This window comes from Heterodontus francisci, chromosome 4, assembly GCF_036365525.1.
Source record: "Heterodontus francisci isolate sHetFra1 chromosome 4, sHetFra1.hap1, whole genome shotgun sequence".
NCBI lineage: Eukaryota > Metazoa > Chordata > Chondrichthyes > Heterodontiformes > Heterodontidae > Heterodontus > Heterodontus francisci.
The window spans coordinates 97,324,949-97,342,349 of NC_090374.1; the positions used below are offsets into that span (position 1 = coordinate 97,324,949).

The 17,401-nt window shown below is 43.7% G+C and overlaps 1 protein-coding gene across 1 annotated transcript in view; it reads left to right on the forward strand.

Moving 5' to 3' along the window:
- The window catches only part of prr16 (proline rich 16), a 147,026-nt gene extending 131,162 nt beyond the window's left edge, over positions 1-15,864 (forward strand). Inside the window, exon 2 of the mRNA XM_068028854.1 lies at positions 15,145-15,864. Within this exon, the coding sequence (XP_067884955.1) occupies positions 15,145-15,864 (720 nt within the window). The remainder of the gene's footprint in view (positions 1-15,144) is intronic.
- Positions 15,865-17,401: the final 1,537 nt, after the last annotated feature.

Genomic DNA, 17,401 nt, shown 5'->3' on the forward strand with positions numbered 1-17,401 from the left:
TGGGCTCCTTGATTCCATACTCAGTCAAATGCTGCCTTGATGTCAAGGGCAGTCACTTTAACCTCACCTCTGGAGTTAAGCTCTTTTGTCCATATTTGGATCAAAGCTGTAATGAGGTCAGGAGCTGAGTGGCCCTCGCGGAACACAAACTGAGTATCAGTGAGCAGATTATTGCTGAGAAAGTGCCGCTTGATAGCACTGTTGACGACCCCTTCCATCACTTTGCTGATGATTGAGAGTAGACTGATAGGGCGATAATTGGCTAGGTTGGATTTGTCCTGCTTTTTATGTATAGGATACACCTGGGCAATTTTTCACATTGCTGGGTAGATGCTAGTGTTGTCACCATTTAAATGTTTAAAGTGGTGCATGGTGTGCCGATCAAGCGGGCTACTTTGTACTGGATGGTGTCCTACCTCCTGAGTGTTGTTCGAGCCACACTCTTCCAGGCAACTGGAGAGTATTCCATCACCCTCCTGACAGATACTGAAGCAGTCCATGTTTGCATGCAGTAAGACCTGGAGACCATTCAGATTGGGGCTGATAAGTGGCAAAAATCTTTCACACCACACAAGTGTAAGGCAATGACTATCTCCAACATGACATTCAATGACGTTATCATCAAATCTCTCACCATAAACATCCTGAACGTCACCATTGACCAGAAACGTATGAACATATGAATTACGCACAGGAGTCGGCCATTCGTACCCTCGAGCTTGCTCCACCATTCAATAAGATCATGGCTGATCTGTTTGTGTCTTGAATTCCACACTCCAATCTACGCCCGATATCCCTTCATTCCCTTGTCTAACAAGAATTTATCTACCTCCGCCTTAAAAATATTCAATGACCCCGCCTCCACCTCCTTCTGAGGCAGAGAGTTCCAAAGTTGCACAACCCTCAGAGAGAAAAAAAATATTTTCACCTCTGTCCTGAAAGGGTGACCCCTAATTTTAAAACAGTGCCCCCTAGTTTTAGACTCATCCACTAGAGGAAACATCCTTTCCACATCCACCTTGTCAAGACCGTTCTGAATCTTATATACTTCAATCAAGTCTCCCCTCACTCATTAAACTCCATTGAAAATAAGCCCAGTCTGTCCAACCTTTCTTCATAAGACAACCCGCTCATTCCAGGTATCAATCTCATAAATCTCCTCTGAACCACCTCCAATGCATTTACATCCTTTCTTAAATAAGGGGACCAAAACTGCACACAGTATTCGAGATGTGGTCTCACCAATGCCCTGTATAGCTGAAGCATAACATCCTTACTTTTATTTTCAATTCCTCTCTTAATAAAGGATAGCATTCCATTAGCCTTCTTTATTACTTGCTGTACCTGCATACTAATTTTTGTGACTCATGCATTAGAACACTTTGATCCCTCTGCACCTCGGAATTCTGCAGTTGTTCTCCATTTAAGTAATGCTCAGCTTTTTTATTCTTTCTGCCAAAGTGAACAACTTCACACTTTCCCACATTATACTCCCATCTGCCAGATTTTTGCCCACTCACTCAACCTATCTATATTGGTCTGCAACCTCCTTCTGTCCTCTTCACAACATACTTTCCTACCTATCTTTGTGTCTTCTGCAAATTTAGCTACCATGCCATCGCTCACCTCATCCAAGTCATTGATATAAATTGTAAAAAGTTGAGGCCCCAGCACAGACCCCTGCAGGACTTCATTCATCACAACCTGCCAATCAGTAAAGGATCCATTTATGCATGCTCTCTGTTTTCTGCCAGCCATCCAATCTACTATCCATGCTAATATTTTACCCCCTGCACCCTGAGCTCCTACTTTGCGCAATAACCTTTTATGTGGCACCTTGTCAAATGCCTTTTGGAAATCCAAGTACAATACATCAACAGGCTCCCCTTTAACCACAGCACATGTTCCTCCTTCAAAGATCTCCACCAAAATTGGTTCAACCTGATTTCCCTTTCACAAAACCATGCTGACTATTACTTAACTGCACCAGCCACATATTTTGGCTACAAGAGCAGGTCAGAACTTGTGTATTCTGCAACAAGTAACTCACCTCCTGACTTCCCAAAGACTTCCCACCATCTACAAAGCACAATCAGGAGTGTGATGGAATACTCTCCACTTGGCTGGTGAGTGCAGCTGCAATAATACACGTGAAACTCGGCACCAGCTGGGACAAAGCAGCCTACTTCATTGGCACCTTATTCATCACCTTAAATATTCATGCCCTCAACCATTGGCTCACTGTGGCTGCAGTGTGTACCATCTATAAGATGCAACATGCGAAAGCTTCTTCGACAGCACCTCCCTAACCTGCAACCTGTACCACCAAGAAGGATAAAAGCAGCAAATGCATGGGAACACCATCACCTCCAAGTTCCCCTCTAAACCACACACCATGTTGACATGGAAATATATTGTTGTTCCTTCATCGTTGCTGGGTCAAAATCCTAGAACTTCCTTACAGCAATGTAGGTATATACCCTCACCACACAGACTGCACCAGTTAAAGAAGATGGCTCACCACCACCTTCTCCTGGCCAATTAGGGATGTGCAACAAAATGCTGGCCTTGCCAATAATGCCCACATCCCATGAACAAACAAAAAAAAGGTAGCTGCCTTTTCTTAGTTAAATAACAGTTGTCTTTTAACCTGTACGAATTCTTTCTCCAGCAATTCACATTGAAACAATATAGATGTATATATATGTGATTTGATTCGGATGAGGGAGATTAAAAGTAAATGCACTATGGCAGCACAATATAAATTATTTTTAGGATACAAAATGTTTGTATGAATCAATTGTGCACTTTCAGACAGTAAAAAAAAAATGATTTAATCTATTTGAGTTGAGGAGGGTGGGAAATTGGTCGGCTCCTACACTGAGCCAGCTGGTAGGTCAGGCCCTTATAGAGGTGGTAGGTGATCGTGGGGAGAGCTTCATGCTGCTCCTGGTCCTCCAGTATTAAAACCCGAAAATTTTGAGTGACCTCCAGTGGTCCCTTTAAAAACTTCTGGTTTGTCCGCGCAGCACTTAGTACAACTGGGTGGGTAATGTGCGGCACAAGTTCTATCCATTTGTAAGTAACTTTCATTTGAAGGGCCCAACTGCTAACATAGAGCCCTTATTTGCATATTAAGGAGCCTGATTCAGGCCTGGACAATAAAAATCTGTCTGAGATAATATGACATCTGGCACACCTCCAGCACAATTCAGGCATGGAAGACCACAATAAAAAATTCCGTATTGAGCACTGATTTTTATACCAGAAAAACGTATGGTTGTGAGTTGAATATATCCTCATTATTCCAGGCAGGAGACAACCCTCGGTCCATCTAGCCCACCTATCCACAATATTGCTTTGGTGCATTGCTAATAACCTTAAATCCCAGTTGTTAAAAAGAACCTTTCTAGTTCCTTCTCGAAATCCATTAATGTTTCTTGTTCCACCACTCACACCAGTATTCTATTCCATAAACTTACCACACCTTCAGTATAGAATTCTTCCTGCATTTCCTATATTCTTTTGCTGCCTTTAATTTGTCAATGCTTAAGCTCTACATCTACCAGATAAAACCTTATTTGGATCCAACTTGTTCAAACATTTCATAAACATTTATGTTATCTCCCTTTTCAATTTTCTCTTTTGAAAAGAGAAAAGAACTGGAGTAGTCAGTCATCCATCAGACCTCATTCTCTTAAATTCTGGGTTTAACTTGTAGCTCTTGTCACACCAACTTGCTTTGTTGAATGATACTTTTCTTTAATCCACTGACTGGAGATCTGAATTTATATTTTTTGAAGAAATGTTAAAAAAAGAAAAGATTAAAAAAATATGACTGCTGGCAGCTTAGGATGGACATCTAATTTGAAACACGTTATCCTACATTGCAAGGCTTGTGAGGTGGAGATGAAATGGCCACTTATCTCAGCAAGATCCAAGACGCAGGAAGTTTAAGGGAACTACCTATTCTTTTAGCAATAAAAAAAACACTGCTACCCTGTTTGAATCACTGGGTGACTGTCATGTGACAAGCCCCTCCCCATCTGTGGTTTTAAGCTTGTGTTTCTCTACAGCAGCAAGGAGAAGCTTCTGGACTCTGACATGTGCGGACCCAAGTGGGGGTCCCTCTCTCTATCTCTCTCCTCATTTCAGCTTACAAGCTTTGAACTTTGCTTGTCAACTGACTACCTTTGTACACTCCGGCTACAATCAGAAACCTGTTGGAGGAAATCATCTGCATCGCTGCCTCCAAGAGACCCACTGAGCCAAACTGAAAGCTTCAGGACCACTGAATTCAGCTAGAAGCCATCCGAATCATGAAAACCCCATAGACTGAATGCCCCTTTTATCTATGGACTCTAATTCAACCAATCTACCTTTCCCCACTCTGTAATCTATTTGTACGTGTGTAAACTTCTCGTGTGTGTGAGTGAAAGTTGGCGTGTAATTTATTATTTTCATTGGTTTAGGTACAATAGCCGCATGGAAGATGGCAGGATCCCCAAAGACACATTGTACAGCGAGCTCGCCACTGGTATCAGACCCATTGGCTGTCCATGTCTCCGCTTTAAAGACGTCTGCAAACGCGACATGAAATCCTGTGACATTGATCACAAGTCGTGGGAGTCAGTTGCCAGCGTTCGCCAGAGCTGGCGGACAGCCATAAAGGCAGGGCTAAAGTGTGGCGAGTCGAAGAGACTTAGCAGTTGGCAGGAAAAAAGACAGAAGCGCAAGGGGAGAGCCAACTGTGTAACAGCCCGACAACCAATTTTATCTGCAGCACCTGTGGAAGAGTCTGTCACTCTAGAATTGGCCTTTATAGCCACTCCAGGCGCTGCATCACATACCACTGACCACCTCCAGGTGCTTACCCATTGTCTCTCGCGACAAGGAGGCCAAAGAAGAGAAGAGAAAAACATTAATCCCTTATTCCCTACCGCATCCCCACCTTCCCTCAATTCTCCTACCACCTACCTACACTAAGGGCAATTTACAATGGCCAATTTACCTTTCAACCTGCAGGTCTTTGGCTGTGGGAGGAAACGGGAGCAGCTGGCAGAAACCTCACGGTCACAGGGAGAACTTGCAAACTCTTTACAGGCAGTACCCAAAACCATTGTCTCTCGAGATAAGGAAGCCAAAGAGGTACAATAAAGTTAACCTCTTTCTTTGTTAAACTCAAGACAACCTGTCCAATTGGTTCTTGTGATGATCACAGCAAATAAGTACTCAAACACCTACTGAATTGGCCAGTACATCCACTTTAAGAAAAAATTAAACAAGGAGAGGGAAGCCCTTCGACCCCTCCTCACTTGACCATAACACCACCAATAATTGAATACTCATTTTGGAAAAGGGAAAACAAAACTGCACGCAGTACTCCTAAAGACAAGGGTTACCCATCTGAAACATTAACTCTGTTTCTCTCTCCACAGATGCTGCCAGACCTACTGAGTATTTCCAGCAGTCACAGTTATTTGCTCTGGTATAAGCGTTTTACAAATTTTGCTTCTGTGCTCACAACAGTTTCCTACCTTCCAATTTTTCATCTGCACATCTCAATGCTCCTTTTGTTTTACCCTTGGTTAACCACACACTCATGATCACAATGTTTTCTAAACCTTTATGAATTCTCAGTGCTCAAGTGGCCCCTCTACCGGAGAGGTAATTTTCTGATCTGCTCTTGGCTTGGAGCTTCACCAATTGATAGTGCATAATTATTTTTTCTTTTTAATTCATTTATGGGACGTGGGCATTGCTGCTAAGGCCAGCATTTATTGCCTATCACTAATTTCCCTTGAGAGGTTGGCGGGCAGCTGCCTACTTGAATACAACTGGTTTGTTAGGCCATTTCAGAGGGCAGTCAATAGTCAACCACATTGCTGTGGACCTGCATCACTTATCCGTGAGACCAGGTAAGAATGGCATGGCATGTATCCTTCCCTAAAGGACATTATTGAACCAGATAGGTTTTTACAACCATTGCTGATACTTGCTTTTTATTCAGGTTTTTATATAATTAATTGAATGTAAATTCTCCAGGTGACATGGTGGGATTTGAAATCATGTCTCTGGATCATTCGTGCAGGCCTCTGGATTACATGCCCAGCAATATAACCACAATGCTACCATATCCCATAATATAATCAGAAATAATGGGTGGGATTTCAATTCCTGGGTTGGAACCCAGCATCACGATGACTTCTGGGTCCTGACCCTGCATCGATGTGGAAACACGCGCATGTTACTATTTTGATATGAAAAGCACTTAATTAGCCAAGAGTCGTGTTCGATGCCCAATTAGCAGTGGTGGATGTGGGAAGGAGGTGGGACTAAGCCATCAAAAGGAAATTGGATGGCCAGTTGAAGGAAATAGACTTGCAGGGCTGTGAGGATCGAGCGGGCGAGTGGAACTGACTGAATAGCTCCATGGACTCAATGGGCTGAATGGCCTCCTTCTGTGCTGTAAATTACTTGATGATTCTATCAGTAGGCCTGATTTAAAGGGCAAGCGGCAGCCATTGCTGAGGCTGCCATTTTCCCGGAATTGGAAACGCGACCTGAGCAGATGGCAATAGGCCGGGAAGGTCCCTGTCCCAGGGCAACCCCCTGTTTTTCTGATGACTTGCTGGAGGTCCTGCTGGAGGCATTGAGTCTACTGGCGCAACAGAAGGCCCACAAGACTCACCAAGTGAGCATGGTTGAAGGTGGCACACGAGGCCAGCAGTAGAGGAGTGGTGAGGAAGATCTGGGTGCAGTACAGGAAATGTTTTAATGACCTTCTTGGGTCTGACAAGGTGAATGACAAGAGAGACCCAGATGGTATGCCTTCTGGTCAGCAGTCACTCGAGTGCAATAGAGAGGAGCATCCTAAGGGTGCATAGAGATCTCCTCACCATGGGAAAGGGGTGTGCTCAGGTGCCTTGCTGACCCAAAAGCATAGGTCAGAACTGCAGTGTTGCTGGTCAGGAAACTGGAGCACAGACTACAATATCATATGTGAATGAGAAGCTGCAAGTGGAGATGGAGGGAGACATTGTCCTAACAGCATTGTTCTTCACCTCGCAGGCCAAAAGGGAGTTGAACGCTCAGGAGAATGAGGGGGAATGCTTGGAAAGTGAGCTGGCATAGCTCGCAGTACTGACACGATTCGAGGAGCAGGCCCTTGATGTGGCCAAAGTGTCCAGCCTCAGGGAAACTGAGGACTGAGAACTGGGAATTTGCAGCAGACAAGGTGAAGACATCTCAACATCTCCAGGTTTAGGGGATGCATGGCACAAGCTGTTATTTCTGTATTTTAAACAGCAGAAGCATCTGTTGACTGTCCTGATCTCTCATCACCATCTTCTCTAATGTCACCCACAGGGCCAGCTGCAGAGGGGCAAGAGCCCACGGTCAGAGAACGAAGACTCAGAGGAGGAAGACACCTTGGAGCCTGAACGCTCACATCTTAATAGCACACCCTTCACCAGCGCAGATACTCGCACCACAGTGGGTTCTCGTGCGTCATTAGAGACACAGGGTGAAGCACACATCACATCAGAGCAGGAGGATACGGAGGAGGCAGAGTCAGCTGTAGCCCATCCCCCTCAGAGGATGAAGGACAGGCACAGCCCTGCTCAGTAGGGTGGTGATGCAGTGCCTTGAGAGTCACAAAAAAGGCAGCTCTACTTGGAGAACCAGCATGAGATGTCTGACCAAACATCGGAGTTACCTGAGGCAGTGTGGGCTCACAGGATGAGATTGGAGGCGTCCATTCATCTCATGTGCACCACGATGACTCACTTCTTTAAGTGCGTGAGCTCCTCTCTTGAGAGAGTGGCTAAACTCCTGGAAAGTCATTTGTGGCATCATTCAGAGTGGTAGCAGGAATAGTGCACTGACATGCACAGCATGCATGCCAGACTCAGCAGCACTGAAAAGTCAGCGCAAATGGTGCACAGAGGCATGGAGTAGATGCCAGCTGTGCTCCAACTGGTGATCCCCTCCAGCGATCAAGGGCACCATGAAAGGGCTGAGGAGGCAACAGATGGTGATGAATGAGCCACTCCACAGAGGCTTCATCATCATCATCCACCTCCATGGCCCCTCCAACATCTGTGAGCATCTGTAGAGTCACAGCCTGTTACTGAGGCTGCCCCCTGATCATTGCCAGTGCAGCAACCTATGGAGCAGCCCCCTGGCACCTGCACGATGAGGCCGGCCGCCACGGGCATCTCAGGCACCGGAAGGCATGAGCGAGCAGCATGCCTCCATTTCATCCTCAGCCATGGGAAAGCACCTTGTAGGAGTGATAATCCTAGGAGGCTCCATGTCAGTAATGTCACTTTGTGGGTCACTTGGGTGTTTTTGATGTAAATAGTAATTCACTGTTAATCCATAAAGCACTGAGAAAGTTGTTGCATTTTGGCTGACTTGTGTGTTCTCATTTCATGCTGGTGAAACTCTGGAGAATGGGAAGTGAGGGTAGGCAGAGTGATGGAGTGTGCTAGTGAATCGTAGAATCATAGAATGGTTACAGCACCAAAGGAGGCCATTCAGCCTGCTGTGTCTATGCTGGCTCGCTACAAGAGCAACTCACCTAATCCCACACCCCTGCCTTTTCCCCGTAGCCCTGCAAATCTTTTCTCGTCACATAGTTATACAGCTCTCTTTTGAAGGCTTTGATTGAATCTGCCTTCGCCAAAATCCAATCTCAGGCAGTGCATTCCAGACCCTAAACACTTGCTGTGTAAAAAAGTTTTTCCTCATGTCGCCTTTGCTTCTTTTGCCAATCACCTTAAATCGGTGTCGTTTGGTTCTGGATACTTTCACCAATGAGAACAAATTCTCCCTATCTACTCTGCCCAGACCCTTCATGATTTTGAAAACCTCTATCAGATCTCCTTTTAATAATCTCTTCTCCAACAAGAACAGTTCTAGCTTCTCCAAACTATACACGTAACTGTAGTTCCTCATCCCTGGAGCCATTCTCGTGAATCTTTTCTGCACGTTGTCTAATACCTTCACATCCTTCCTGAATTGTGGAGCCCAGAACTGGGCACAATACTCCAGTTGAGGCTGAACCAGGGATCTCTACAGGTTTATCACAACTTCCTTGTTCTTGCCCTCTATGCCTCTATTTATAAAGCTGAGGATCCTGTAACCTTTATTAAACACTTTCTCTGCCGGCCCTGCAACCTTCAATGATTTGTGCACCTATACCCCTAGGTCCCTGTGCTTCTGCACTTCCTTTAGAATTGTACCCTTTAATTTATACTTCCTCTCCTCACTCTTCCTACCAAAATGAATCAATTCACATTTTTCTGCATTCAATTTCATCTGCCACTTGTCTGCCTATTCCATCAGCCTGCCCATGTCCTTTTGAAAATTATTACTATCCTCCTCACAGTTCACAATACTTCCAAGTTTGGTGTCCTCTGCAAATTTTGAAATAGTGCCCTTTACCCCAAGTTTAGGTCATTAATATATATCAAGAAAAGCATGGTCCTAACACTGAGCCCTGGGGAACTCCGCCATATACCTTCCTCCAGTATGAAAAACAATCATCACAACAACTCTCTGTTTCCTGTCACTTGGCTAATTTTGTATCCATGCTGCTAGTGTTCCTTTTATTCCATGGGCTCTAACTTTGCTGACAAACCTGTTGTGTGGCACTTTTTGAAATGCCTTTTGGAAGTGCATGTACACCACATCAAAAGCATTACTCTCATCAACCCTCCCTGTTACTGTCATGAAGACCCCACCTACCAAGAATGAGGCATATTAAATTTCATCATATGAAACATTAATTTTTAACTGTTGCTGGACTGAAGAGATGAATTGTTTAAAGAGATCAGCAGTGGCTAGAAAAATTTGCATACTAAGAAACAGTTGCCTGGAGAGACAATAGAACCTGATCCAATTAACCCAAATGGATTTTGATCACCAGACATTGAATGTAGAACAAGCCAGTATTCCATTCCTCCCCCCACCACAACCCCACTACAGGTGTCTACTACGATGAAAGGAATCCACAAAAACACAGGGGAGTTTGTTAAAAAAAACAGCTAGTCACATTACTAACCTGCTGGCCCAGGTTTGGTTTTGAACTACTCAGAACAGTTTGGGTTAGACTGCAACTGAACTTGAAGAAAGAGCCTCTCTCCTGTCTGGCTATCTCTCTCTGTCATGAATTTCCAGATCCACTGAAGACACTTAAACCTCAAGAGAGAAAATTCCTACATTGAAACAAATTTGGAAGTGTCCACTGGATCCCAACAAACTGCAAGATTTAACTGTAATCAAAGACTCAGCATCGAACCTAAAGGACAGTAAATAAACCCCAGCAATTGCTTCAAACTTTTCCCCTTTATTCTTTCTACTTTTCTGTCTCTATCTGCGTGTGTGTTTATCGCTTTTGCATGCTAATGTGGTCGCGTCGTGTATTCATAGTAGTTTTAACTGAATTTGAGTTTTAAGGTTAATAAACTTACACCTTTCTTGTTTGAATCTAAAAAAACCTGTCTGGTTGATTTCTTTGCCTTACAATTGGAGAGCAGTGAACAAGGATTCATTGGGAATGAGCTAAAAACATGGTGTTTAAAAATTAAACCCTGTTACGGTCAAACCAGGCAAAGGCTGAGAGGGAACCCCTAGACCCCTTTCTCACTTGGTCGTAACAGTTACCTTATTAAAAAACTAAAGCAATTTGGTTAAACACAATTTGCCCTTAACAAACCCATGCTGGCCTTCCTTAATTAATCCTCATTTGTTCAAGTGACTATTAATTTTGTCCCATATTATCATTTCCAGTTTTCCCAGCACTAAGGTTAAACTGACTGGCTTCTGGTTGCTGGGCTTATCCTTCCACTCTTTTTTGAACAAGGTTGTAACATTTGTAATTCTCCAGTCCTTTGGCACCACACCTGTATCTAAGCAGGATTGGAAGATTACGACCAGTTCCTCCGCAATTTTCACCTTTACTTCCCTAAGTATCCTTAGATGCATCTCATCCAGCCCTGGTGAGTTAGCAACGTTAAGTACAACCAGCACACATAATACCTCCTCCTTTTCAATTTTTTAGCCTACCCAATGTCTTTACCTCTTTTTTCAGCATGACTTGGGCAGCTTCTTATTTCTTGATAAAAACAGATACAAGGTAGTCATTTAGTACCTCTGCCATGCCCCCTGCCTCCATGTGTAAATCTCCTTTTTGGTCCCTAACCGGCCCCACTCCTCCTTTTATCACCTATCTACTATTTATATGCATTTAGAAGACCTTTATATTCCCTTTTATGTTAGCTGCCAGTCTCTTCTCATACTCTCTCTTTGCTTGTCTTATCTGTTTTATCACTTCCCCTCTGAACCTTCTATGTTCAGCCTGGTTCTCAATTGTATTATCCACCTGACATCTATCATATGCACTCTTTTTCTGCTTTATATTAATCTTTGATCTTTTTTGTCATCCAGGGAGCTCTGGATTTGTTTGCCCTACCTTTCTCCCTCATGGGAATGTATCTTGGCTGTACCTGAACTATCTCCTTTTTAAAGGCAGCCCATTGTTCAGTTACAATTTTGCCTGTGAATCTTTGATTCCAATTTACCTGGGCCAAATCCATTTTCACTCCATTGAAATTGACCCTCCCCAATTAATTATCTTTATTCCAGGTTGCTCCTTGTCCTTTTCCATAGCTAACCTAAACCTAATGATACTATGGTCACTGTCCCATAAATGTTCTCCTACTGTGGCTTGATTCACTTGACCCACATCATTCCCTTGAACCAGATACCTCCTTCTTCGATGGACTGGAAACATACTGATGTAGAAATTTCTCCCGAATACATGCTAGAAACTCTTGCTGCTCTCTGTTCTTTACACTATTTCTATCCCAGTCTAAAATAGGATAATTAAAGTCCCTCTTTATAATTACTCTATGATCCTTGCACCTCTCTGTAATTTCCTTGCAAATTTGTTCCTCTACATCCTTTCCACTAGTTGGTGGCCTATAGAATACCCCCAGCAATGTAATGGTACCTCCACTGTTTCTTAACTCTGATCAAGTAGATTTTGAAACATTGTGTAAGGTGGATAGCCTGGAGCCTTCCTGCCCCTCCTTCCTCACCCCCTTGCCCCTAATGCCCAGGGTTCTGCCTCTGCTCCGGCAGATGCTGTTCTTCATCACTGGTCAGAACAAGCTTGGAGAACTTTCCATTTCCTCCTATGCCCTTCTTTCATTGGCATTGGACTGTGGGGTCTACCTGAACACTGCCCTATGCCACCCCACCACCCTCCACAACAATCCCACCCTTATGAAGAGTGCAAAGATATGAAGGATATTTCTTATCACTGAGCACAGTTTCTTGCCTGTGAATCAGGGCCAGCTCTTAGCCTTCCCTCTTCAATGTTGTCTTTTGCCTCTGTCCAGCCATTGCAGATTGCTCCCCGCTCTGTCACCACCACCTCCTCCATGTTCTGGTTCTGATGGCAAGTAGAACTTGACCCTTAAAACAAAAATCTAAGTACGTCCCTTAAACAAGCTCATTAATGGCCTTAAGTGGCCATCTAAGCAGTGTGGGTGGCTTGCCTCTTTCGGCTCCCGTCAGCGCCTTTCAAAATCTGAACGTGCCAGTCTCACGTGGGGAAACCAACACACCACCCTGGGGGGTGAGTTTATGCGGTCGTCCGCCCCTGAACCCTCCATCTCAGATTATCCAAAATCCTGCATGCACAATATATTTGAACCATTATTTAATATTCTATATTAATGACTTAGATGAAGAGACAGAGTAATGTTTCTAAGTTTTCTGATAGTACAAAGGTAAGTGGAAATGCAAGCTGTGAGGAGGACACAGAGAGGCTGCAAAGAGATATAGACAGGTTAAGTGAATGGGTAACAAGGTGGCAGATGGAGTATAATGTGGGGAAGTGTGAAGTTATTCACTTTGGTCGCAAGAATAGAAGAGCAGAATATTTTTTTAAAAGGTGTAAAACTTGTAAGTGTTGATGTTCAAAGGGGCTTGGGTGTGCTCATACAAGGAACACAGAAAATTAGCATGCAGGTACAGCAAGCTATTAGGAAGGCAAATGCTATGTTGTCCATTATTGCAAGGGAATTAGAGTACAAAAATAAAGAAGTCTTGCTGCAGTTGTACAGGACTTTGGTGAGACCACATTTGGAATACTGGGTGGAATTTTCTGAGGTTGTTTGGAATGGGAATGGAGGTGTGGATGGGTGACCATGGAATAGCATCAGATGCGTTGGCCCGGAAATCTGATGTGACGTCGGTTCCAAATTTAGGCAGCGGCTGGAAAGCTCCAAGGCCCCGATGTGACGGGACTGCATATGAATTGCTGAACAGATAGTTATAATACATTAACATGCCATTGATCACAGTTCTTGGAATTAAGTGAATGGTGGGCGGCCCTCACATGTCTTTCGATCCCCGTTGAAAGGTGGAGGCACTAAGGTGAGGTCTTAGAGCTGCAACGGGAAGGCACCCAGGAAGAGCACTGGATATGGAAGAGGGGGGAGTGGAGGCCATTATCGGCCTGCAGTGCTGAGTTCTCTGTATGGGTGGGCTTGTTCTCAGGTGGCAATACCGGGTGGGCTTGTTTTCAGGTGGCAGTACAGGATGGGCTTGGCATTGGGTGGCAGTACCAGGTGGACTTGGTCTCGGGTGAGAGAACCAGGTGGCCATAATAATGGGTGCTGGGCTGGCTCTCAGCAAGGGTGGGCAATGAAGGCCATTAGCGCATAAGCCAAGGGGAATAGCAAAGACAAAGATGCCAAGGCCAGTTTGTCTTTGCAAGGACAGCACTCTGGAGGCCTACTCATCAGCTGGCATGGGTCTCATACATCCTATCTTTTTGGACACCCGTGGCGTGATGCAGTGCCTCCAACAGAGGGAGGGACAGGAGGCAGATGTGCCTGCCCATGAAGCTCCACGACGAGATCAGAAGCAGCCGGCCATGCCAGAGCATATTTTGGACTCGACTCAGCTACCTGCAAATGTCCAAGCGCCATAGTCAATGAAGACTGCGGCTCTCCAGGGAGGCTGTTACTGACTTATATGCCATGCTATAGGACACATTGTGATCTATGGGCCCATGGCCCTGAAGATCAACGTGGCACGCAACATTTGTGCATCTGGATCTTTCCAGGGATCCACCGGGGTCATCGTGGGCTCTCTCAGGTGGCAGCCCAATGCTGCATCAAGGAGGTGACCAATGCCCTGCTCAAGAGGGCTGGCAACTATAGCTGCAACCGGACCAAAGCTAACAGTCAGGCAGAGAGAGCCATCGGCTTCAGTGCCGTCACTGGATTCCCCCAGGTGCAAGGTATGATAGTTTGCTCATGTGTAGTCATCAAGGCTCCAATGGACATGCCAGCCACCTTCATCAACAGGAAGGGCTTTCATTCCATCAACATGCAACTGGTCTGTGACCACCAAAAGCATTTCCTGCAGGTGTGTACCCACTTCCCGGGAAGCAGCCATGATGCCTACATGCTTTGACGGTACCAGGTACCACAGCTTTTCATGCCCCTGCTCACCTTCAGGGATGGATTCTCGTGGACAAGGCCTACCCATTGAAGACATGGTTACTGATGCCTGTTCAACAAGGTATAACAGTGCTTTCTATTTGACTGTAGTCTGGAGGGACTTCAACAGTGCATCCTATGGAAAAGTGTAGAATCGCTGACAGCAGCTTCTGGCATTTAACTGCATATATGCAGAATCCAGAAGTTGCTGTCAGTTTCAGAGGAGTAATGACAGTGAATGCTAATAGTTTCACTGTTATTACTACTGCAAAATCCGGGCCAATGTGTTGTACGTTCAGGTTGAGTAGTGCTGAACAAGCCAATTAAGATACTAGTATTGACTCCAAGATATAATTGTATTTCACAAGGAAATACGGAACAGGCATTTGCAGGATTTCAAAGTAGTAAGGAAGACTGTTATGAAGGTCACAGCACCAGTTCATGGAGTTTATTTTCTAACACGGTTACAATTGTTCACACAGTGATTTGAGGAAACAGATGCATAATTGTGTACATGTATTGATATAGCTTGATGAATGATGGTACAGTTACTTCACTCTATGGGTTGCCAAGCTATCATGTTTATTAGATCCTCACTGTTGTTTCCTGTCCTATGCAGGTAGTTGACCAAATAGACCATCTTACCTGTGACCTACAGCTGGAGGAGGAAATGACCGACAGCTCCAAGACTGACACCATAAATAGCACCTCCAGTAGTACAACTGCCTCAAGCCTGGATAAGGGCAAAGTGCACTCAGTTAGATCAATTTGCAAGACAACAGTGACTTCATCAGCTATCCTAACTGTGCTAAAGAAGGCCAATCCCCCACCTCCACCTCCACGATTAACACCCGTCCGATGTGAGGAGCCCCGCAGACTCTCTTACTGCGTTAACCCTCTAAAGACCAATGGGGCCTTGCTTCGCAATGGTGAATTATTGTGTAAGACAGATAAAATGCCAAATGGAGATGTGTACTGTCTCCCTGGTAGCAATCCAGAAAAAATGCGCAAACAGCCACTGGTGCCCAAAGTTGATAAAGATAAATGTCCACAGGTTACACGCGAAAGAGTTCGATTTAATGAGGAAGTTCAGTACCATGGCTACTGTCCGGATTGTGATGTTCAATATGACATGAGAAACAAGGATGTGCACTTGCATGGTGACTTGAGCAATGCAAAAGGAAAGCCACCTCACCAGTGTCCTCCTTTTGAAAATGGAGGATCAGGCAGTAACTTTAGTAATAATTTTCCAACCATAAAAGCTAAAATCACACCTCCACAGACTACTCCAAAACCTCAAAAAACTATTCTGAGGAAGACAACAACAACAACAGTTTGATGCAAGGATCTTGTAAACTCTTTTGTATCCTAATGAATTGAGCACTTTCTATTCGAGCAATAAAGAGCCAAAACACATTATACCCAGTGTTCTCCAGTGAAGTGACACAGAAAAAGTCATGGTAAGTGTATTTATTTCCTCTTTCAAACTTTTCAGTTGTTTGTGCCAGTAGTGTTGCAGTTGAGTAGCATATTATACATTCTGTGATTCTGTGATACATAGTGCAGTATATTGGTTGTATGACAACTATAAATATCAGTATATTGAAGCTGCAGCATACCTCTCTGTTAGCTCTCACAGATCATTAGAAAAAATCATGTAACAATATTCATCCTAAGCATAACTACCCCTTTTGTGATAGCTGCAGTAATTCTCCTTGCAACACTTAGTTAACATTCTTTACTACCAACATCAAGTCATGTCTATTAATAATTAAGTCAAACTAACTTTGGGCTGGTTTACTCCTGATTCTACAATAACATCGAAATCACCACAGAATACGGTGATACAAAAACAGATGAAGAATTCACTCTGCTGTATAAGTCACTTCCTATTTTTATAGCAGTTTGCTCAGTTAAAAACACTAAGCTACACTTTTTTTGTAAGTCACGCCCCTATAATTTAAAGATATGAAAATGTAATTACATACCACTATGCTCTGACAGATTAAAATGCATTTACTAAAAATACTGTACAGCAATATTGAGATGATGGAGCCCATGATATTTAATGAACCTAAATTGAAGGACTTGTATTAAATTCTTACACTGCAATACTTATATAAACAGAGAATTCTGTTTGCCACTGTACAAGATTCTCACAGTGCTAATAATGGAAGCAGAATGTAAATAGTCTTTTGGATCCATTTTCCATGAGGGCGATATATCAGAAAGAAAAAGAATGGATTTTGACTTATGAAATTTCTTGTATGAGCACACAGCACTCAGTGTTCTGCTTTTTACCATTTGCACTGTTTTTGTTTAGGTTGTTGTACAGCTATTCATGGGAAACACACTGTAGTCTGTTGGATAATACCTTGTGTAACTGCTCTTTGTGCCTTTTTAAACTTGGCATCTATATTAGCTCTGAGTCAAATGTACTGAAAATGAGATCAATCCACCCTATTCACTTAAGGGACCAGTTTACTGTAAAGACATCATGATCAAAGTGTCCTACACAAAACATAATACAGTAAATAAAATATTTTTAGAATTATTATGTCAAACATATGGAATCTGTGTAACTCTTTAACCAATACCGTACTAGATTAAAGTTTGAATAGGTTGTCCTGCAGATAGCATTAACTTCCATTTCTGTACAATGCTCTTTTTTTGTTTTTAACTTCACAAATGTGCAATGTTTTATGAATAATTCAATGCAACCGGTTTAGCCATTCATTGCTAGATCTGGCTGAACCACAAAAAACTTTATTAGGTCCTGCTCTCCTCAGCCAAAATTGCTCCCTGTTCCAGAAATGCAAAGATAGCCCCGGCTTCTCTTCACTATTACAAGCCTCCAAAAACCCTCTCCCTTGCCT